Here is a 22,924-nt window from a genome sequence, read left to right as displayed (position 1 = left end):
TGTGTTCTCAAGGTCTGCTGGAGGTGACCTTTGAACCTTTGGGCCGTGTGTGTGTGTGTGTGAGTTCACATCACATGTGTTTGCATGTGCTGTCTGCTCGGCTCCTCTGCCGGCCGTGGAGACTGCAGCCTGCAGAGCCATGTGGAACTCATTTAACAGGAGAGCAGAGAAGGCTCAGTGTGTATATGGCACACGAGAGCAGAGATGGGAGGGAAGCTGAGAGCTCCGCTTGCCCTGGAAAACAGGCAGGCAGGCAGGCAGGCAGCGAGGGAGGGAGGGAGACGAGCGGCAGGCAAAGACGTAGGAAGGAGACAGAAAAGGCAGAGCAGCTGACCAGACGTAGGAAACAAGACAGGCTAAAGGATATTTTCTTTTGAAGAAAAAGGCAGAGATGCAGACAAACACCTCTCCTCTTCTGTATTTACATTTTTTTTCCCTCGGCACATCCTGCTCTCTGCTATCAAGCCGAGTGTTTTTTGTTTATTGCTCTGAGCTTGTAAAATGTATTGCTCCATCTCAATCTCAGTGAGTGAGTACGGGCTTTTGGGAGCGCTGCCTGATCTTTCCCTGCTTAGTTTGTCACCTCACCTCCTCAGCATATGTCCCAGGCTTTTTACCTGCAGAGACAGCGTGCATGCTCGGTTGGAGATATGAGTCACCACTATACATAGAATGACAGCGAGACTGATAGAGAGAGAAAGAAATCAACTAGAGAGTCCTGAATTAGAAAGACAAAGAGAAGCGTTTGCTGAGAAATTCAAACAGCAAAGTCAGGAGGTAAAGATACAGAGCACAAGAGAAGAGTTGTCTTTCGCTCGCGCATGGGAAGTGTGTGTGTGTGTGTGTGTGTGTGTGTGTGTGTGTGTGTATCTAGGGTAAACACTGGTGGTCAGCAGTGTGTGGTTGAGCTATGAGAGGCCATGTCAAACAGAGCCTGGTATTTCCTTTCCCCCTTTTCTCTCTCTGTCACTCTGTCTCTCTTTCTCTATCTATATTTCTCTCTCCTTCTCCCTATCACTTTCTCTGCTGGTGCATGATCTACCACTCTGTGGCATGTGGAAGTGGAGTCGTTGCTATGGCAACCCAAAGCCTGACTTGTGGAAGAGGTGGGGAAGGAGGGGTGGGCGCATGTCAACCCGGGGAGACCTAATTCACTGCCCACACAGACATACACACACACACATGCACACACGCACACGCACAACCATGCAGCAAGTGATCAAGATTACAAAAGAGACTCTGTGCAGGGACTTACTTATAAGGTTATGGAGAGCAGAGCTGGAGATATCAGGGGCAGAGCCACACTAACTGGAGTCAATAAGATTACTGTGGACACAGCCGGTCGGGGAAAGGCTACAGAAACACACTAACAACGACAAATGACAAACAGATCTATCATAATTCATCTTTGTGTATCACAGCATGAATCAAATATACAATGTGGGATTATTTTGTTCGGGGCTTTGTCATTACATCTTCTATTTGTATTTTAATACAGAATAATACTGTATACTAATACTAATACTATAATAATACTGAGCTCATGGTGCCCAGGGCAAATTATATCTTCCCTCATACCATCGATTATAAATTTACTGTATCGGCATAAGATTTAGAGGCAAAAAAAGAAAAAGATTCAGCTGCAGCAGATTGATGCTGTGAGAAAATGTTTTAAGCATTTACACCTTAACAAATGCTTCTGCAGCAAACAAAGCAAACAGCAGGCCATCATTTGTGAAATGCAAACTGACCCCAGAGATGAAAATGACAGCTGTTTTAGTGAACAGGGATGGCTGTGGTGAGCAGCCAGCCCTGAGTAATAAGAGCTGTTGGCTGACATGTACGCACACTTCTCTTCTCTTCTCTTTCTCTTCCTCTCTTTTGTTCTCTTCTGTTCCTTTTTCTTTTTTCTTCTGTTCTTGCCCTTCCAATGTTAAAAGTATGTACATTTGTGAAAATGGTCTTTTCAGGACAGGCATTTTCACAACTAGGAAACCAGAAGCATGAGTTTGACCTTGATGGAAAGTCTGAAGCGAAGAAAGAAATATTTTAATTTTTTAATTTTTTAATTTTTTACAGTGGAGGATCTTAATGTTTGTTTTATTCTAAAGTGTTTTTATCATGAGACACTGTTGGGTTTGAACCAGAAAAATGTTCCCATGTCTCAGTGGACACACTGGAAACCAAACTGTAATATTTTAAGCAGTTTCTGGGTAAAGTAGGTTAATTTTATGTCTTTATAGAGTCTCAGGTTTTAATACAGGTTTCTCATTCACTGTTTTCTCTGTATCATAATGGCAAGAGAAGGACATTTTCTGAGGTAATAGATGATATTTTGGAAAATGCACTTATTCATTTCTTTGCTGAGAGATAGACAAGAAGATTGATACCTCTCTTATTGTGTAAATGAAATATACATATATAACACTGTAGCATATAGCCTGTTAGCTTAGCTTAAAGGCTGGAAATGGAAAACAGCCAACATAAACAGAATCAATCAGGACGTTTAAAGTTAATCAAAAAACTTTTACATATGGTTTATTTATTCCATATATATATAAAGTATAAAACAACTTGTGGTACCCCTGTTTCAAGTCTTTACGCTAAGCTACGCTAACAGGCTTCTAACTCTGTTTCATTTTTTAGCGTATGCACAGGGTGATTTCAGCGTACTCATTCGCCATCATGCTCAGAAGCGTATTTCCCAAACTGTGTAATATTACTTCACAGCAGAAGTATTAAAAATCCAAAATTGGGTATCACTGCAATATGCAGAACTTGCACTGACAGCAATGGCGGCTTTAAGCCTTGTGACTACCAGCTGTCAGACTGGATCAGCAGCGTTAGTAACCTGTGATTTTCAGCTCTCCCCATAGATTTTCAAATGGCTTCAAGTGTGGGCTTTGGGTGGGCCACTCGAGGACATTCAGGGATTTCCACCAAAGCCTGTCTATTATCCTGGAAGTGTGGCTCGGGGTGTTGTGTTGCCGGAAGGTGACTCTTTAGTCCACACTATTGTCTTTTCTTCATTTGGCCCCATTCGAACAACGGTGCCAGCATGGCGCTGCAGTGTGGTGACTCCAGGTGAACAACGGCATCTGGTTTTTGCCTGTTGAAATGCATGTGGCTTTCAGCCCTGAGGATTCAATTTTTGTCTCATTAGATCAGAGAAACAGCTTTTTGTAAACTCCAGGTGGGTTTGCCAGATGTCTGTTCATTCAAAGGAGAAAAATGGTACTTCAATGGATTGCTGGTGAGACAGTTGTCCTTCTGGCAGGTACTCCAGTTTATATGAAACCTGCTGAGCCATGGACTCCTCCCTGACCAGGGCCCTTCCTGTCTGGCTACTGCTGACAACCGCCTTGTGTTGAAACTCTGACTATTTGACCTTTTCTTTCTGGATCTACAACACCTCCTCTCCTGGAGGTCAACTCGGCTCACTCACCTGTGGGACATGATGAAGACAGTTTATGCTGAAGTGATGCATCAACCTAAAGCTAAAACAATTGTTTCCTATTTGATTAATTAACAGAGTAGTTATTTGAGCAACGTGCCAAAAGTGTCCCACTTCCTGAATATTTGTTGATTTTTTTTGTCTGTTAATAAACAAAACAATTTTGAATGACAGGTTCTTGGTCAAACAGCAAATATGGCAATTTGTGTTATCTTTCTTGAAGTTCCAGCCGCCTGCTGTTCAGCCCACAGCATCAGACAGGCTGGATTTAGCCTAGCCCAGCGGTCGTTGGTAATTGAATGACTTGCAGCACCTTAACTCATTTATGACGCTTTCCCGCTCAATTTAACCTTGCCTTGCTCATCAATATTGCCCTGTTGACCTCCTCAGACGGACAGTGAATGCTCATTGAGCTGCTCCCGAGTCTTATTGGGGTTCAAATGCATTTTGGTAGAAGCTCCCTGCGTTGTTTTCCTTCAGTCTTCAGGAATAACTTTGATACATGTGGAATGGATCTGTGCTTTTATCGAATGTAACCCCTTGTATCTCCTGCATTCTCTTTTAGTTCCTCGCGGTGTTATCCAAAATGGCGCCCGTGTCAGGAGCCAGGCCCTCTTTCCTGTGATCAGACCCCTACCTGTAAGCCCTGTGGGGAGCAGAACCTCGGCCATCAGGTTGGTAAACTTTTTACCCTCAACTATATAATTAATGTCAGCCAGGGCTTTTCCCTGTTCAAAAGCATTCCCGCACAGACATAGACAGACACACCCTTACCTACGTACACACAACCAGTAGCCTCCAAACAAACACAAAAGAAAGCATGCCAACACAATTCAAACCTTTCACTGAAATTTTCCACTGATAGTTTACATAATTATATCTTTATTGTGTTCAAAAGTCATACCCTCCCTGCCGTGCAGAACATTTTATCCAGCTGTGTTTATATAACGGTTTTGCACATGCACACACATGCACACACACACAAACAGGTTTATTAGTGGGAGAGGCCCATGTGATTCAAAAAGGTTTCGGAGCATGCATGGACATGCACATCCATCACAGGAGCATAAGAGTATGATGGTCTCCTCTGCATAATGAATTAAACATTTCCAAATGCTCAGTAAAGGTATGCAGTGAATTTTTGATCATTGCAACGGTGCATGTTTTTCTTATAAGATATTAATACGCCAACCCTCTCATCCTGAAGGGAGGAAATGTCCAGGGGACAGGGCACACTGCTCCTTTTGATTTATTGGTTGGCTGAATACACACCTGTCCTTTAATGCCTCACAGAGAAATGTGTCAAATAGAGTAAATATGTGGAGCAAAATAACGTATACGTGGACAGTGGTCAAACGGCTTCGCCGCAGAATCATCACTGTGTGAATCTGACTTCAGCATAGCCAAGGTCCTTTACGTGCTGAGCAAGTTCCACAACCGTAGGGAGTGCGAGAGCTGCTCAGTATACACTACCATTTGAAAAGTGCATTGGTGGCAATCTAAAATTTCGCTTATAAAGGAAAGGTCGGCTCTTTTGTGGAAATATCAGGTTTTAATGTGACCTGGGAAATATTTCACACAAGGGGGCTATTTGTGGGTGGTTGATTATTAGATGAACTTTTTTTTTTTTGCTTTCTAGCCAAATGCAGAGCAAACTGGAGCAGCTTCAGGGTAGTAGAGTGTGCAGCCAGGCGGGCCACCTGGCTGGCTGTGTGACAGCAGGAGTAACAATATTCTCTACCCGTCCTGTGTCCTTACTTCATACAGATCATCCCTAGGAGATTATCTAAGCCGAGGACAGGAGAGCCCATCCCGCTACTCTCCTCCACCCTGCAGTGAGGACCTCCAGGATGACCACACTTACAGCACAGCCAAGTCCCCCAGCAGGCTGTGCTCCTCCCAGGTCGCGGCCCCTTCTTCCCCCCTGGATGACGACGACATCATCGCCGTGGAGATCCAATCAGACGTCAAACCTGAGCCCCGGGAGATCCCCCTGGATTCTCATGTCACCACTGCCGCTGCTACCTTCATTACCCAGCAGCCCCTACGCGGACAAAGACGTAGTTTGGGGGTGGGAGCTGGGACTCTGGCAGGAAGCAGTTTGCCCTGGACCAAAAACCGAGCGAGGGGCGTTAGCGACACACTGCCGTTGAAGAAGCGGCGTGCGGCAGCGGTGGAGAAGCCGCCGGAGAGCGATGATGAGGAGATGAAGGAGGCGGCGGGGTCGCTGCTCCACCTGGCAGGGGTCAGAGCCTGCCTCAACAACATCACAAACCGCACCGCCAAGGGCCAGAAGGAGCAGAAAGAGGCCCTGAGAAACTAAGACAAACATAGAACAACTACATAGTCATGCAAACACACACAGCTCAAAGCACGCACACACACATTAACACACAGACACATATACAATACACAAATAGGTCAACAGGTAATGTTGCAACAGCATTAGTCTCAACGGACAATTCTCATCTCCCTCTATCTATCTGCAGGGCATTAGGTGAATCCTACTTATTTGTGGCAATATCAAAAATCTATGTTTTCCTACATGTTCAGCAACACTAACATCAATGGGTATTTCTCATGTGTCTTTGTTGTTTTTGTTGTTTAAAAGGGGATGAAAGCCATAAAAAAAGCATGTTTTGTCACTAATTAGGACAAGTTGAACACGACTAAACTGAATCACATTGGAGGAGCGTACAGTACAGGAGTAGAAGATGGCTGTTTGTCTTACCTGTTTGTTTCTATGTGAATCTGTAGCAATCTTACAGTGATGCCAGCAAAAACAGAGCCGACGAGACCAGCCTATTTAACAAAACTTAGAGCCTCTCTCAGCCGCTCGCTGGCATCACTCTCCTACATCCACGAGCACAAATGTGAGACTGTGCCAAAGATAAGCGACCAGGTTGCTTCATGTAGCCGATATGACAGCTGACAAAAAAAAAGAGAAAAAAAAGAAGGCATAGTACTAAAGAAGAGCTAGAGAGAATGACCTTAAGCGTCAAAATAATTGTAAAACCCAATGTGATATATATTCATGCACTTCAGATTATTTTACGCCACTTATAATAAAAGCATCATGGGTAAAGACATGGTTTATTTCAAGAGCACTCATAGTATTTAAGAATAGATATATTAAAATTTAAAAAAAATGGTCATGTTTATCACCATAGAGATGGATAGCGTGCCGGGTCTGAGGCAATATCTCCTTCATTTTGTTGTTGTTGTTGCATAATGTAAACGTCCCTTAAACTTCCCCAGTACTTCTGTCCATAGACGTAGACACCTGGTATAGATATCGTAGCTACCAGTAGCTACCACACCTTCCTATTCATTTGACAATGTCAAAGAAACTATATACATAAACTGTGGGTTTAGATTTCTGTTTGTCTGTTTACCCTCACTCTACCCTCATAAAGATATAAGCAATTTGTCCCGTGTGGACAACTCTGTAAAAAGGTTAGAAAATATTTTATTTTTTTCCTTTCTTAATTGAAGCAATTTGACCTGCAGGACTTTCTCAGTTATATTGCATGGGTGCTTGTAAATAAGATAAAAAGCAAATCTTTTTTATTCAAAGATCATGTAAGATAAACAATGTATTTAGCATGAAGCATGACTTATTTTCATATAAATCTTGATCCTAGAGGAAAGAAAAAAAGTTTTGCCGCCAATTCTTATACCCGTGATTATATTGGAGTTCTTTTTTTTTATTATTATTTTTGGGCGGTGGGGTTGTTTTGTTTTTTGTTTTTTTGTTTTTTTTGTTGTTTTTTAATTAATTTTTAGTTTTTTTTTTTATCATTTGAATCTTTTGGTTTCTGTTTTGAGCGGGCTTTCAAAGACACGTCTTCAGGGAGGACCGTGGGAGATCACTCTGCAATTAGAGGCCCAAGGGTGCCACCTCTGGGCTTCAGGTTCAGGCTATGTAGGCCAGCTGTATCACCTCTTAGGGGTAGGCTTCCGTCTTCTTCTGCCTGTACAGTGATTTTTAGGTGTTCAGTGTTAACCCCAGTGTTATTTCAGAACACGTCTGTAGAGTGTGTGAGTTTGTGTGCCCGGGAACACACACCCTTTAACATTGTGCCTGCCTGCCTGCCTGCCCTCAGTACCTCTGTTGTCATGTCTCTGACACGTTTTGACAGAACGTTACCTGTCTTTATTTATAACAGTGTTGTTTTTATTTCTCTCCCGTGTGTATATGTACATGTGTCCTTATTTTCCATCAGCATTGTTCAGTGTAAATGTTTGGATCCGATGGGCATGGGAAACTTTGTAGGTCTCCTGAAAGAACCTCATATCTCCACAAAGGCTACTTGGGAGACGAATCGAAATTAAAGAGGAATGTAGACACAAAAAAGTTTGTTTTCTAACCTACATACAGTATTGTTAACCCCTTGAATAAAGGTACTACTTGCCATTGTGGATGTTAAGCTTGCTTACAGCAATTTTTTTTTTTTTTTTTTTTGCCACTCTACAACTTATCATTGACGTTGACTTGATTGAAATTGGCACGGCAGCAATGAGCTGACATCCTTCCCATCAGAAGTGATCTAGATACTCTGCTGCTAGTAAACAACAATGCATTTAAGTATTATTGTTTCCCCTCACCTGCAGAGATGCAGCGTATATAAAAAGCAGCTTTGTAGGAGGAAACATTGGCTGCATTCGGTTGTAAGCAGCAGAGTCACACAGCTTTTGTTTAAGCTGAATAGACACTGAGTAACACTGTCAGCGAGCCAAGCTGGAAAACAAATGCATGCCCCATCCACTGGTACAGTCTTTTGCCACCTGTAGCATGCATCACTGGCTTTGCATTTTGTATGGTATCCATGCCGGCATATAGAAAAGGCGAAAAGGAGACACTGTCAGTGTTCTTGTTGTGTGCCATCCGTCTCTTGTCTGATATCTGTCTGAGTGCTCCCGCAGCCCAGGTCAAGTACTCTGCTGTATTTGCAGTAACAATCCACTGTTGTGGTGACTAATAACGTGTTCGGTTGGCAAGAGGCATGTCGAGGGGAGTATGTGTTGCTCTAGCAACCACCGTTTTTTCCTCTGACTCACTCAGCGACACCGACAGGAAAGATGAACTCCTGACCCACGTGTCCTGTAAAAACAGAGCAACCCATAAAAACATACCTGGGACAATTTAAAACAAGGTAAATATACTTCACTGCCTGAAAAGCCCCTAAGACAAGTGTTTCTTTCAAACCTGCCAAACATTCAGTGAAATGCTCCAAAAGATATAGTTGCCATTTTTTATCTGTTGACGTTTTATGCACATTTTCATTTTCTGTTTTGTTTTCTCTCTGACAAAATTATCTACAATACTGCCATTATTTTTTCGGTGACTGTCTGAGCTGAATATTGGAAAGCCATAGGTTAGAGATGTCAAAATGCAAAACTGTTATTGATCTGTGAGATGTGATGCAGAGTACGCCCAGGTGTTGGTTTTTTCAGTAAATGTTCAATTCTCTTCTTATTGTGCAATCATATTGCCAAAGAATGATTTCAAGTCCTATTTCATTACTACATGTAAATATCAACGTTGTCCAATACCGTGGCAAAAATATATAAATGTTGTTTTATTTTGTTTTCCATTTTCTGAAAAACTACAATGATGTTTATGTGATGTATTGTCTTCCAGTTGGTTGCAATAATAAAAAATACAAGTTGCAGAAGATTAGTTGGACTGTTCTGTTCTGATGGGCTGGACTCTACTGTAGAAAGTAAAGTTTGTATTCATAACAGCCTTACTGGCTGATAGATGGAAGTTTAAATGACCATCAAAAAGTGTGTATGGTTACTTCAAATTTAATCCTTTTTCTGTAAAATTCCCAAGTTGAGTACAGCAAAGCTTTACCAGAAAGCCCTTCACCCCTCCTCACCCCCCTCCTTTTCACTACCTCATCACACAACACACGCAGACTTCCATTTGCTGGTTGTGGGAGTGGAGAGTTTTTTGGGTTTTTTTTTTGATTTGCTCTCAAGACTGACCCCGATAATTAACCTCACATATTCCTATCAACAAGGGTCTTATCATAACCGTGCCTCTTCCGCCAGTTAATTATTCATTTGCTTCCTCTAATCATTTAAGTTCAATACTTCTGATTAAAGTCAAACTCGTCTCCCAGCCTTCAGGGGGAGAAGTAAAAGAGTTAAGTGAACCAAAGAATTCCTCAATGTCTTATCAATTTGAGTGGTGCCATTTTGGAGCCGTGTGGCAGTGGAAGCCCATTCATAATTGAAGCTGAGACAGGCTTAATCTTGAGCCAGTGCCTCCCTGTGCAGCACGCTCCCACCACCAACACAACTGGAGCTATAGCAGCTCCTCTGTTGCTATGCAACTACAGCAAAGGAAGAGGGGGTGAGGGTGGGGGGAGAAAAAAGTGTGCCTTCTCCAGATCTTTAGAGGGCATCATACTACCCAGACACCGAGAGACTGGCTCAAAGGTAGAGACAACATTCGGTCGATAACACTGTTTTATATCTGATCATATCTCACAGAATCATCTACCAAACGGGAGACTCCAATCATCTTTTTCACAACACTTTCTTTTATTTGTTTATTTTGTAAAGAAATAGATTACACACAGAGACAAAAATACATCCCCACCAGTGACAGGTAGGCCTTTAATTCCACCTCAAGGAAATAAATGTAATGAAAGCAATTCCGGCGTAAAGGAGGCACACTGAAGTGCTAAGTGGATTGATGCACAGAGAGCTGTGTGTTCCCCGGTCTATATCCTCCATATCCACAGAATGACCAGCGAGGCAAGTTTCCATGGAGACAGAAGTGGAGGTAACGTTCTCTTGTCAGTTTTCATTTATTGCAAAGCTTTATTGTTTTTGGAAATTTTCCCCCGGTACTCAAGGTGTGTTTTTGATTAAGCAGGCAAGACCTACAGACATGTCTCATCCAACAACGTACTTAAATCCCCCTTTATTGAATTACATGTAAAATAGTTGTGTGCTGCACAAAGTGAATGGTTCGTGGTGTGTGTTTGTGCGCGTCCATGCGTGCGTCATGGAGGAGACAGAGAGAGAGAGGGAGAGACTTGTTTGGGGGAGTTCTGGAGATGTAGTGTTGTCACCCTTTAGTGGTAGCCTGATGGTACTACAGAAAAGGTGCTCTCCAGTCACACATAAGGGCACCTGTTAGACTGTACAAAGTTTTCATGAACAGGACTGAAATTTTTGCCATCAAAATGCCACATGTTGCCATGACAACTCCCAAAGCAGGCACCTACACAATGGGTCTACTTTGTCCATCCTGGCTATTAGTGGTGGTATTTCATTTTATTCTACTTTGTACAGGCTCTCTGTACAGACTGTTTAACTAATGCAAAACAAATCAGAGCGTCATCCAGGTTCTAGAAAAGTCAACAACAGGGACTGCTGTCCCTTTTACACATTTTAAAGCAATTATAGTGTTGATATCTAGACATACAAACATGAAATACTGTCACTAAGGTGGGTAGTTCCTCTCTTGGCTGTTAAATGGCTTCAGTTCTTCGTGCCACAAGATGTTGGAAACTTTCCTTTGAGATTCTGATCCATGTTGACATGTTTTCAACATATTAATCCCTGCTGATTCATCAGCTTCAAATTTATGCTGCCAATTTGCTGCTCGATTGGATTCATATCTGGTGGCTGGGGAAGCCACTGAAGTATTTTGATCACAACCAACTTTTGCTTTGTGACATGGATCATTATCCTGCTGGAAGTAGATATGAGAAGATGGTAAACCGTGGCTATGAAGCAATAAACACGGTCAGGAATGACATTCAGAGAGGCAGTGGCATGAAAACTGTGATTCATGGATACCAAAGGGCTCAAAGCAGCCAATGCCAAGAAAATATCCCTGCCCCATTACACCACCAACACCACCAGCCTTGACTGTTGATGGAGGCCAGTTGCATCTGTGGATTCACGCTGTTGATGCTAAATTCTGACCGAAACCATCTGCTGCCTCAGCAGAAATCCTGATTCATTAGACCAGGCTACATTTTTCCACTCTTCAGTTGTCCAGTTTTAGTGAGACTTCCCGCGGTGCAGTTTCAGGTTTCTGTGGTTAAGTGATTCGCCATAGCCCATTAGCTCAAACCAGAATGACTATTCTCCTTTGACTTCTCACATTGGCAGGCGTTTCTATCGCTTGATCACTGAGTATTGTGTATCTGCGGAGCTTTGCAAAAATGCATTGCATTGCTGCTATATGATTGTGTGAATGGATAATGTGTAAATAAGCAGGTGTACAGGTGTTCTTAATAAAATGCTTTGATAGTGTATAAGGAGCCATTTCCCTCCTAGTACGAATAACATTTATCCTTAAACTGTTGCATTTACACGTTGTAATTGGTCAAGGTTGGGTTCATTTTAAATCCTTTATATACCCTTATACGGAAGTTCAATCCATAAAAATGTATTGCATGTTTTCAATTAATTTCAATAATTATTTTAGATTTATTTTTTATAACACTTCAATAAATAAAATATCCTATTTGAAATATTTTCAGTTCCTGAAAGCAAAATTACTCTGGTGGTTAAATACAGTACTGTGAGTATGAGGGGAACGCAGTTTGAGTTAGAATCCTCTCCTTTGCATAAAAGACTTTTGTTGTTGTTGTTATTTATTTATTTATTTGTTTATTTATTTTTATGTTCTGGGTTGCGGGGGCAGCAGTCTCAGTGTTACAAAATGCTAAATGGGTTTAATGAGTATTACAACAAACAAACAAATACATACATACATAAATAAATAAATATTTTGCATCTATTTCAAATTATAACAGTTTTGTTTTATTTCAAATTTCTCTTCATCCTTTACATGGTTTGTACCTGTTATTAAGATGTGAGACACTGGATACACTACTAAAACCACAGTAGGAAAAAAATATTTGAGAAGGCTAAGAACATGTAAAATTGGATTACTTTACCTTAGCCCTCAGGGATTCCGTACTGAATTGATGTGTAAACTACCAGTAATATACAAATAAATTGGACGGGTTATATTTTGAACAAAATATCTAAAATAATGCCCAAACGTATGCTGATATGTAGGCTATATCATTATTTAAGCGTTAAAGAAATTAATTTTATCTATGCCATATTAACCTATATTATTTTACTATTAATGTTTCTAGTAGTTACATGATGATTTCGATGAGAACCCCAATCAGCAAATTCAATTTAAAACTCAATCATTCAGCCGATGGCTAGAAAGCTGAGCTGGACTTTTTTTTTTTTATTATTATTATTATTATTATTTACCGCTTACTGCGTGTCGACTACATTTCCCAGCACCAGCTGCATTCATCGGTCGTCACGCTCCGCACGAAATCTCGCGTTGTGTGCAGCTTGACCCTGCCCTATGTCTCGCGCACTCGCAGCTCCATCGCTCAGTATATAAAGCAGGACAACGACGGAAGGAGGACGGCTGGGGAGTCGCAGCCCGGGATTGTAAATAAGACCGTCAAAACTGTGTTTTATTTACAAAAGTAATGCCGGCTGTTTTAAGATACCGTTCCCAGTTGTTTTAATTCGTTTTTCGTAATTTTTGGCTCTGTTCCTCGCCTATTTCCGTGTGGTTTTTACACTACGCGTATAATGGCGAGCTCGGCAAACTCGAACCCAGTGGTAAGGATCAATCTCTAAGGATTGTCAGCGGGAGAAATGGGGGTAAAGTTAATGGAAAGCTGTCGACGAGCTGGTTTTATTTGTTGCAGTAAAAATGAATCTTGTTTATTTTTATTTATTTATTTTTTTTACAAACACCTCAGAGTCTGGTCAAATAAAACTGGGAGATTTAAGTTGAGTCAATCGGCCATTTTAATCAGTTTTTTTTGGAAATGAGTTCTTCTCAGATCAAGCCACCTTGTAGGAGCAGTAGCTAATGGAAGACAGGCAGCTGTAACGTATCCTTTTGGGGGTTTTTTTAGGAGGTACGATGGTGTAGAAGACCATCTTTAGTGGAGAGAATATGCAATCTGAAGTTGAGTCATGGACTGTTTGTCAGGGACGAAGGTATCAGGAGTTAGCCGTCAGCGGGCTCATGATTTTGTCTCAGCTGTAAAGTCCAGAGTTAAAAATGGATCATCGGTATTTTTATGTCTGTGCTGGTAGTCAAGGGTCAAAGCATTACTTGTGTCTTTTTGAATGGACGAGAAAGGGACCAATGGCGAATTTGAGCTAAATAGTTTATTTGTAGTAATTTCTATGAGAAAAATACAAATGTACGCAAAGCACATCGTCATCATCATGATTTGAGCTTTTGTTCTGAAAAATTAAAGTGTCCTTAGTCGAAAGTCGTCAACGTTTGAGTCAAATGCCTCATCATTGTCCACCATTCCACGCCCAGACGGCAGGTTAGCGTCCCAAACCACCACTTTACCCATCTCATGTCAGATTTTGTCCTGCTCCCTGCCGACACGGCCATACTGCTTTTACTTTAAGCCGAGCCTTCATAAGACAGCACACCGTAAAAAGAAAAAACTCCTTCACATTCCGCCACATTGTTGCTCAACGCGCGGGGTTGTCGAGCGTGCGAGTTCGCCGCTCCGTAAAATGGCTTCCACGTCTCCGCTCTCTCCGGTTCTGGCCCTCCTCCTTTCCGCTGCCTGGGTTTTATACAGCCATATTGGCTCTCTAATATAGACTGCCCGGGATGGGAAGGTGCTACTCGACGCTACGTCACCGGCTCTACATATAAACACCAGACTGTGCTTTAAATAGTGGAGAGCGCACAGGCCGAGGGGGAGGGAAGGACAGACCGAGGCCGTGCTGCGGACACGGGGGAGGAGGAGGGGGGGGACGGGACAATGCGGTGCGATGGCCTCCGGACTTGATGTCGCCTTTAGATTTTCCTCCGCAGCTGCCTCTTTGTCATGGTGCAAGTGAGCGCTGTGATGCTGCTGCTGCTGCTGCTGCTGTTGTTGTTGTTGTGTGGGGGATTACTGTACACGTCGTATACATAGACACAAATATACCTGCTGCTCTGCATTGCACCTCAGAATGGGTTCATATACTAATCCATAAGAACAGCACGCTGAAATGTAAAGATAAGTACACCTTATAGTGTAATCCAAGGGATTAGCAGGGAATCAGTTTGAGAGTTAACCTATATGTCAGATGATGCCATAGTGTACACATTCATTCTTATTTGGCATGTCAAAATGGAACGCAGCGCAACACCTGTTACGGGTTGTTAAACATACATGCCACTGTTTTGTTGTATCTCTAGTAATTCAGCAGGCATGATCATTTTTATGTAAAAAGTTGTTCCCAGTGGGTAAAAGCATCACACCAGATGTGGGGTGTTTTTTGTTTTGTTTTGTTTCTTTAAATACAAAGTTTAGGGGTTAGCTTCTTTTTTTCTTTCTTTTTTTTTTAATGTGTCATCTCTTCTGTTCCTAATAGCCTAAACTATACAAGTCTGTGATTGAGGATGTGATCAACGAGGTGCGAGAGCTGTTCCTGGACGAGGGAGTGGATGAGCAAGTGCTTCTGGAGCTGAAAACGGTAATTGTCCTCAGCATTATTGTTTCTGTGTACAGCCACTACAGAAGATATATTACTAGTGCACATGTGTTGTGAGATGTGCTTCATCTTCTGCTATAGATTGATAGAGAAAGTAGTTTCAGTTTGCTCTGAAGACTGACTGTAGTTAGTGCGTTTCTGTTGAAGAGTACCCTGGATGGATTTATTTTTATTGCGGAAGTGTTCCTCCACAAAGTTGTTAAAGCCCTGTGATTGAACAATGATATTAAACCAATTCCACAGCCAACTAAATTAACAACTGATTGTTGAGAAATTTATAACCTTGCTTTTGCAATGCACTCTTGGAGACAGCCTGACAAATGATGTGCTTCTGCTGTTATTTCTTCTGCCCCATGCTTCAGCTGTGGGAGAACAAACTGCTGCAGTCCAAGGCAGTAGATGGTTTCCATACTGAAGAGCAGGCAGCCCTGCAGGCTGCTCAGCAGCAGCAGCAACAACAGCAGCAGCAACAGCAGCAGCAGCAGGTTCAGCAGGTCCAACAAGTCCAGCCAGTGACCCAGCCAGCACAGGCCCAGCAAGTCATTCTGCCCCCGCAGCAACAGCAAGGTTGGTGGACACGAGCTTATTAAAATAACCAGCCAAAAATATGTTTTTTACACATTGCAAAAACACAATTATTTGTCCAACTTGTGCAAGGATTTTCCTCCATTTAAGCAAACTCTTATAAATCATTCATTGGATGATTCTTGTTAAATGACTCACCCAGTTTCCAGATATTGTACATACCTTTTGCTCTTTGAAGGTTATTTCTTTTTTATGTTCATATTATTTATGTATGACATTTTTCTCAACCCAGCTCCCCAGCAGCAAGTCATTGTTCAGGATTCCAAGTTTCTTCAGCCTATAAGTGCAACGGGGATGGTAAGTATATATATGTGTTTTTAAGTTGAATGGGAAATAATAGATTAGGTGTATGAACATATAAAAATAACTAACACTATAAACTATACCACTGCATGTAACCCAGTGACTGGAGCTTATAAATGGACCTGTTGATGAATTGCAGGTGGCAGTAAGCCTGCAGAACTTTGAAGTTCATTTGAAATGGCTGCATACCCTAGTTGTTTTGCTCATAAAAGTTCCTATTTTGCCAATAAAATTAAGCCAAATTTCACACTATTCCGGGAACTTAACTGTAAATCTTACAAGTACCTTTTCATTTATATATGGAGAGACACATAAGTGTTCAAAATTGGAATATGTTTGTAATGTTGGTTTCATAACCTGGATTTAACCTCCAAAGACCCTGAATCCTCATATGAGACCATTACACTTTGGGTTTTCTTTGCCATTACACTCAATTTTGTCTAACTAGGACCAGTGAGCCTCATTTGTGGATACTTGTGTGTACTTTTGTGTTCGTCTGTGGATGGTTGCACACAATGAAGCATCAACACTCCTCTTCCCTTCTGTACTGACTCTTCTGAAACAACACTTTTGTTCCACAAGCCATCTGTTAATGTCAGCGCTTGTATCTGTGCTGCTGTAGTAAACCAGTTTTTTTTTTTTTTTTTTTACCACAACCTTTCGCTATCAAAACTGGGAGATAAAACACATGTAAATGCTGTTTTCATCACATTAGCCAAGGGAATATGAATATTAGTACTTTGATTGTGAAGAGGCAGTGCAGTGTTTCATAAATATTAAAAATTCTCTCGAGAAATTGAATTCATGCATAAATGCCTATGTAAGTACCTGGGGTGTATTTTGGTAAGTCCATAGTGTATGTACACCTCAACAACCACCTATATCCACATTGAGAAATCTAATCCTTTAGGCCACAGCTAGATATGTTATTTCGCCTCCAGACCAATGTTTGTGTGTACGTGTGCGATTCATTACAGCCTCACTTCAGTCACCCTTTTTATGTGTTCTCCTTTTCTCCTCTAGAGTGCAGCAGCCACTGCAGCAACACTTGCTTTGCCCACCGGGGTCACACCTTACCAACAGCTCATCACCAGCCAAGGTAAAACACTCAGACAAGCATCCCTGCTCATAATGTTGTGTTTAATTTTCTCATGGCAAAATGTTTCTGGATAGTCATATTGAATTTAATCACAGATTGCAATTACTTAAACCTCTTAGTAATGTAAAACGCCAACTGCTCTAAATGCCCATGTCTGCTGAGACACACTCATCTGTTTCCGGCTCTGTGGTTCTCTCAGGTCAGATCCTGCAGGTGGTCCGTGCTCCCAATGGGGCTCAGTACATCATCCAGCCTCAGCAGCAGATCCTCCTGCAGCAGCAGATGCAGCCTGGTGGCGTGCAGGCACCAGTCATACAACAGGTACACCCCAATCACATAAGTAGGGGCATGCATCTTTGGTTAAAAAGCAAGAAAAAATATGCAGACTGTAAGTGCCACGCAGCTGTAGGTACTGTGTTTTTACTTTGATCTTCAGAGCGACAATCAACATCTTACATTATGTAACAGTGTCCAATTAGTCCATAAATCTGCCCCTGACACGTTTGGTTAAAAGAAGCAGTTTAGCTGCATAGCTGTGGGTCCTCTGGCATTGAAGCAGTGGAAGAACCAACGTTTGGAAATATGAAAGATGAAATGCCATGAAAAACATGAAATGATTCTGGGAAATTATAAGGGCTGTCTCTGCACCTCTTTTCAAAAAATCATCCATGACCTGACTACCCTTTACTTCAAATGAAGCAGAAACGGTTTAATTAAGTTTAAGACTTCAGTGACTGCTCTGCTTTTCAGCTCTCACCTTAAAACTGCTTAAAAACTAAGGCAGTTTTAGGGACTTAACCATACTTTTGATATCATTCCCATAGAAAATACTACTTTAACAAATGTTAATTTGAAGGCTTCTATAAAATGTGGACTGTTTACTCTGTGTTCAGGTCCTGGCTCCCCTGCAGGGAGGCCCCCAGCAAACAGGAGTCATAATCCAGCCACAGCAGATTGTTTTAGCTTCAAACAAAGTCCAAGGCAACACACAGGTCAGCACTTCTCCAGTTACTTCATTACAGATTATATTGATGGTATCTGAAGGTTTTTAATGCACTTGCATTTTCTCTAATGACCCAAGCTGATTTCTTGCCATATTTCCCTGCCTTATTAAACTTGTCAAATTATCAAAGGGATATATGGAAGTGTGTCGAAATTTCATGCAGATGAAGGCTGGATTTAATCCTAAAGCAAGTTTGGCATAAATTAGTGTCTCTTTTTTTAATATACAAATCTGTGTCTAAAGTTTCTCTCTGATAGTTAATGAAATTAATGACCATCACATGTCAAAGCTGAACCAGCATCATAGTGTGTTTTTTTTTTTTTTTGATGGATGCCTTTTCCCATTAGGTGATGCAGGCAGCAACCATGGCACCGCAGCCTGGTCAGGCACAAACAGCTGCTTTGGTGCGGCAGATCCAGCAGGCCCAGGGTGCAGCTGCACCACAGGCTCCTCAACAGCCTCAGGCCCAGCAACAAGACCAACCCCAGGGTCAACCCCAGCCTCAGGCACAGCAGCCTCCGATGATGCTGCAGGTGGACGGAGCCGGAGACACCTCCTCAGAGGAGGACGAGGATGAAGAGGAGGAGTATGATGAGGATGACGAGGAGGAGAAGGACAAGGATGGAGGAGAGGATGGGCAGGTGGAGGAGGTGAGTACAAGAGAGCTATATAGAACACCCTCTATCATCAGTGATGAATGTTGTCGTTTCAGAGTTAGAAATTCTTAGTTTCAGGCAGCACTTGGGTGACGATTTGTTGAAAAGGCAGCTCACATGAATGTCAAGTTTTTGTCACACGCATTTCTTTTACTGTGACAGTTTGACAGGTGGAACTTAAAGTGGTCAAAAGTGCTGATATGAAAATGATATATTCTTTATCATCAGGCCATTCATTGCATTCATTAGCATGATTCCCTGCAACTGGAAAAACCCATACACAAAAAGCATTGTTCAACCTCTTTTTTCCTTTGCCAGGAGCCACTGAACAGTGGGGATGATGTCAGCGATGAAGAAGATCAGGAGCTATTTGATACAGAGAATGTAGTGGTGTGCCAATATGACAAGGTAAGAAATTCATCTCTGAGACATTACAGTCAGCCTGGTGTTTAAATACAGAGGTGCCTTATATTGAATTGCTTTGTGATACAGATGCAGTTTTTTTTAATGCCTTTGTGTTATTCTATATTCTTTTTGACAATGCTACCCTGTGCTCCTCATATTGAGAATCAACACAACCTCAGCAAATCATATAACACTCAGTGAAGACTACTGTTCTTTGCAATAGGGATTAGTAGCTCACAAAATTGGAAAACAAAGAAGCACATAAATAAAACAGCATTGTAAACCATAATACTAAATAAAATTTAAACACAGACAGTTGGGTAGAGGTGAAAATTTTATCCTAATCTGATCAAGACTTATGCTCATTCTTTTGAAAGGTAATTGTGGGCATCCTTTTCTTTTTACTAACGCTCTAAATATTTTACTATCCAAGTCTAGACTAAACTATAGATTCACAATAAAATCAGAAGAATACAGGATTGATCCCATTGACTTTGGGTTTTAAAAGTTTGTCCAAAGGTATATCAACAGAAGTAAATGTCCATGTCAGACCAAATGGGGCTTGTTGCAAAGCAATTCAGTAGTTTAAGGAGAAAAAAAACAGACGTGATTAAAACGAATGTTTTTCCATCTTAACAAAACTGCCAGTGATAATGAGATTTTCACATATTTTTCACATCCTGTGTAAAGGCCGTCATGCACGAAGGGATAAGCTAGTGCTAACTGCCTCATAAATTGTCCTCTGTTTTTACGGCCATGAAGAAAATGGAGATTTTCCTAATCCTATATTGCGTTACAGTTTGTGGTTGACGCACCTTTTTACTTTGATCTCTAGTATCAAGTTTAGTACAACACCATTTGCTGCAGATTTAGTGGTGCTACAAGCTATCCCTAGTGAATATCAGTGTACGTGGCCCACTGAGTGCTCTGGGTGCATAGGCTAAAGACATTAGAGCCCTTGTCCACTGTAAGCTGAAACAGTGTCCATCTGTCCCTGACGCCCACAACCTTCATTTCTTTCCCTCTGCTCTTCAGATTCACAGAAGTAAGAACAAATGGAAATTCCACCTGAAGGACGGGATCATGAATCTGAACGGGAGAGACTATGTCTTCTCCAAAGCCATTGGGGATGCTGAATGGTGAAGTAGGGGGAAAAAAAACAGGAGCAGGAACTCTGTAACTCCTTCTATCCAGTTAACGGACACTTCAATCTCCTTCCATATCCTGTGACTGGATTCATTTCAGGAAATCTGAGTCTTTGAGAACTCTGACAAACCCAAATGACTGTGAGGGTACTGTAAAAATCTGGGTGTCGTCAAAAATACTCGACTAGCCTAGCGAGATGAGAAACTTACAGGTGAAGGTAAAGCCTGTGTTAATGGAGCATTGTTTCTCTTTTTTCCTTCCTCTTCCAGGCTTCTCTACCCCTTTCCTGAGAGAATTCACATGCTTTAAAAGTAAGCTTTTCATTTCATACAGGTGCAGTGGACCAGGGTGACACGACCTGCCCTGTCGCAGGAGGTCAAAGGTCATTCATTATAACCCCCGTAGATGATATATACCATCATAATGCACTGTAGTCGGTTGACTGGATTGACTTGCATCTACATTTAAGTCCAAACTTAGTGCCACCAGTCGAGATTGCTGCCTTTAGGATGGCCAGAATCAACTCTTTTGGCTTCTAATTTTTGTTCTTTGGTAATAATTCTGTCTCAATTGATGTTTATGAAAATGGTGCTCCAGAGTGTTTTATGTAGTTAATAATGTGTTATTATTTTAAACATTTTTTAAAATATGTTCAATGAAGGGTTAAGACAAAGAAAGTAAAATTACATTAAATTGAAATAACTAATAGTTGCATAAATGCATTTTTTTAAATCTTATAGGGAGTGCTAAATCCAAACAAGAATAATAATTAATTTTCTTCATCTGCTTCTCTGGAGCTTCATTCCATTTTGATCACAAAAAAAACAAAACAAAGAAAAAAAGGAACAGATCCAACACAAGTTCTCTAAGAAGTGTACAAAATGTTTGTCCTGTTGTTGTTTTCTTCTTTGCTCTTATTTTAGTTCTCTGCTGCCGTCTGAAGATTTGCACTGTCAATTTATCAATGTGTAGTGAAATCAGTCAAGTTAATCAATAACCACAGTGTGCTCTGTTCTGTCCTGTCTGTGTGTGTGTGAGAGTGAGTGAGTGAGTGAGTGGGGATGTGTGTGTTGATTCGTGTGTTGTCACAGCTTTTCTCTGGAAATTTGTTAGTTTCATGCACACCACATAATCTCCAAATATCACAAATTTAAATTAGTTCTTTTTGGTGGGGCAAGATGGTGTCCTTTTTTCTTTTTCTTATTTTTTTTTCCTTCCTTAATATTTATTCCTGAAAGTTCAAGAAATGTTCTATTTTTGGAAGGCCGCACCAAACTGTGCTCTTATAATCTAATAAGTGCTCCTTTGTTTTTCTGTTGGCTGGACAAAGCTACATTAGGCTGTGTTCCAAATCCTTTCGTCCACCATATGTCCTCCTGTGCTTTCATTTTATTCATGATTTTTAAAATGCGAATATTTTCTATCAAACTGAGTTTAACCTGGGAGGGGTCGGGGAGGGAGCGGGGCGGCTGAGTGTTTCTCTGCAGTTTGTTTTTAGTGCCCCTGTTGCAGCAATTTGAAATAAAGTATGTGTTTTTTGACTGTTGTGTTGATTTGGTTGTTGGCCAGCCCTGTAGAGTAGAAAGGTTTTATACATGAGCACCAGGGAAACACAGATAAGGTCATTGATGTAGAACTGAGAAGTGAAAAATGAAACATTTCCTTCCACTTTTAACACAAATGAATTTATCATTTTCCCCGCTGGCTAAAAATAATTGCACCTGTTTTATGGATAGTGAAAATTAGGTGTCTATAAAAGACTTTTTGAATAGACGCTGTGAATGGCCCATTACCATCTCCTACTATAACTGTGCTTAGGGAGACATATCCGGCACACTGAAGTAGAACACTCTGGGGGGAAATATCTCAACCGGAGAGATTCTGAGCTTTCTGCGTGCAGCATCCAATTGGTGCAAAAAAGGAAAAAAAAGGCAAATTTTATGTTAAACTCCATGTTTTGAATGTTGTGTCTGTCCATTGAACTTCATAGTTCAGCTCTGGTGTTCACAAATGAGAGATGGGTTGATGAAAGTCTATTAAAAATGTATTGGCCGCATACTAATAGTTTTGTTGTATGTTCTAACACAATTAAGAAAATGTATTCATGTTTTTTTTTTTTTTTTGTTTGTTTTTTTAATTAAATCAAGTTTGGAATAAAACTCCATGAGGTTGTGCTTTGAATGCATGAAGTTGTTTTTGGTAAAACAAGGAAACTGTCTCTTCCCCCCTGCCCCTCAACTCTTAATTTTATTCAGGTGGATGAATCTGTGTCAGATGTTTTTGTTCAAGTCCAAAGGTCTTTGAGTGCTCGCTCAGTCACCCTAATACGACAGCTGTCTGGCCCTTTTTCGATCAACACTGTTGATCTGTGCAGTTTCTGTGTTCTTTATAAACCACTCAATTGTTTCAGTCACTTCAACTATGCGCCCGTCACAATTATTACCCAAATGTTACAGGTTTTCGCCAAAATCTTTTGTCTCTGCCTTTACCCTTTTAGCTCGAGCCTTTTCGGGTGTTTCTGTACATTTGCCTAACAACTGTGGCTACGCCATAGAATCTATTCAAACTTTTTAGCAATATATTTAATCTCTGAATCCATCATATTCTCTAACTTGGAAGAATGGTTCAGTTGCTGACTAATTTTCTTTTAACATAACTGCAACATCTTTGTGTTACAGGTTTCAGTATGAACGTCCATTCATTATCTACGCTGCTTATCCGGGTCGGCAGGGGGGTGC

At 41.2% G+C, this 22,924-nt stretch overlaps 2 protein-coding genes across 2 annotated transcripts in view; both read left to right on the top strand.

The window, feature by feature from the left end:
- Positions 1-9,134, top strand: part of ches1 (checkpoint suppressor 1) — a 54,474-nt gene extending 45,340 nt beyond the window's left edge. The window contains exons 5-6 of the mRNA XM_029496993.1: positions 4,020-4,128; positions 5,222-9,134. Coding sequence (XP_029352853.1) covers positions 4,020-4,128; positions 5,222-5,777 — 665 coding nt within the window. The 3' untranslated portion in view covers positions 5,778-9,134. The remainder of the gene's footprint in view (positions 1-4,019; positions 4,129-5,221) is intronic.
- A 3,742-nt stretch (positions 9,135-12,876) lies between these two features.
- Positions 12,877-20,191, top strand: gtf2a1 (general transcription factor IIA, 1). The gene is made up of 10 exons (XM_029496409.1): positions 12,877-13,090; positions 14,870-14,971; positions 15,352-15,556; positions 15,807-15,871; positions 16,901-16,976; positions 17,176-17,297; positions 17,870-17,968; positions 18,327-18,629; positions 18,954-19,043; positions 20,076-20,191. Exons 1-10 carry the CDS (start codon positions 13,061-13,063, stop codon positions 20,181-20,183), a joined length of 1,200 nt encoding a protein of 399 aa, XP_029352269.1. The 5' UTR covers positions 12,877-13,060; the 3' UTR covers positions 20,184-20,191.
- The last annotated feature ends 2,733 nt before the right edge of the window (positions 20,192-22,924 follow it).

The sequence above is a fragment of the Echeneis naucrates genome, chromosome 24 (genome assembly GCF_900963305.1).
Source record: "Echeneis naucrates chromosome 24, fEcheNa1.1, whole genome shotgun sequence".
In the NCBI taxonomy this organism is placed as follows: Eukaryota; Metazoa; Chordata; class Actinopteri; order Carangiformes; family Echeneidae; genus Echeneis; species Echeneis naucrates.
This window is presented reverse-complemented; position numbering and strand designations above follow the sequence as displayed.

Bases quoted from the DNA above. Each gene is read 5' to 3' on its own strand.
- gtf2a1 (XM_029496409.1), top strand. From the start codon at position 13,061: ATGGCGAGCTCGGCAAACTCGAACCCAGTG. The intron at 15,872-16,900 runs GTAAGTATATAT...TTTCTCCTCTAG, and splicing joins CTATAAGTGCAACGGGGATG to AGTGCAGCAGCCACTGCAGC. The intron at 17,969-18,326 runs GTCAGCACTTCT...TTTTCCCATTAG, and splicing joins AAGTCCAAGGCAACACACAG to GTGATGCAGGCAGCAACCAT.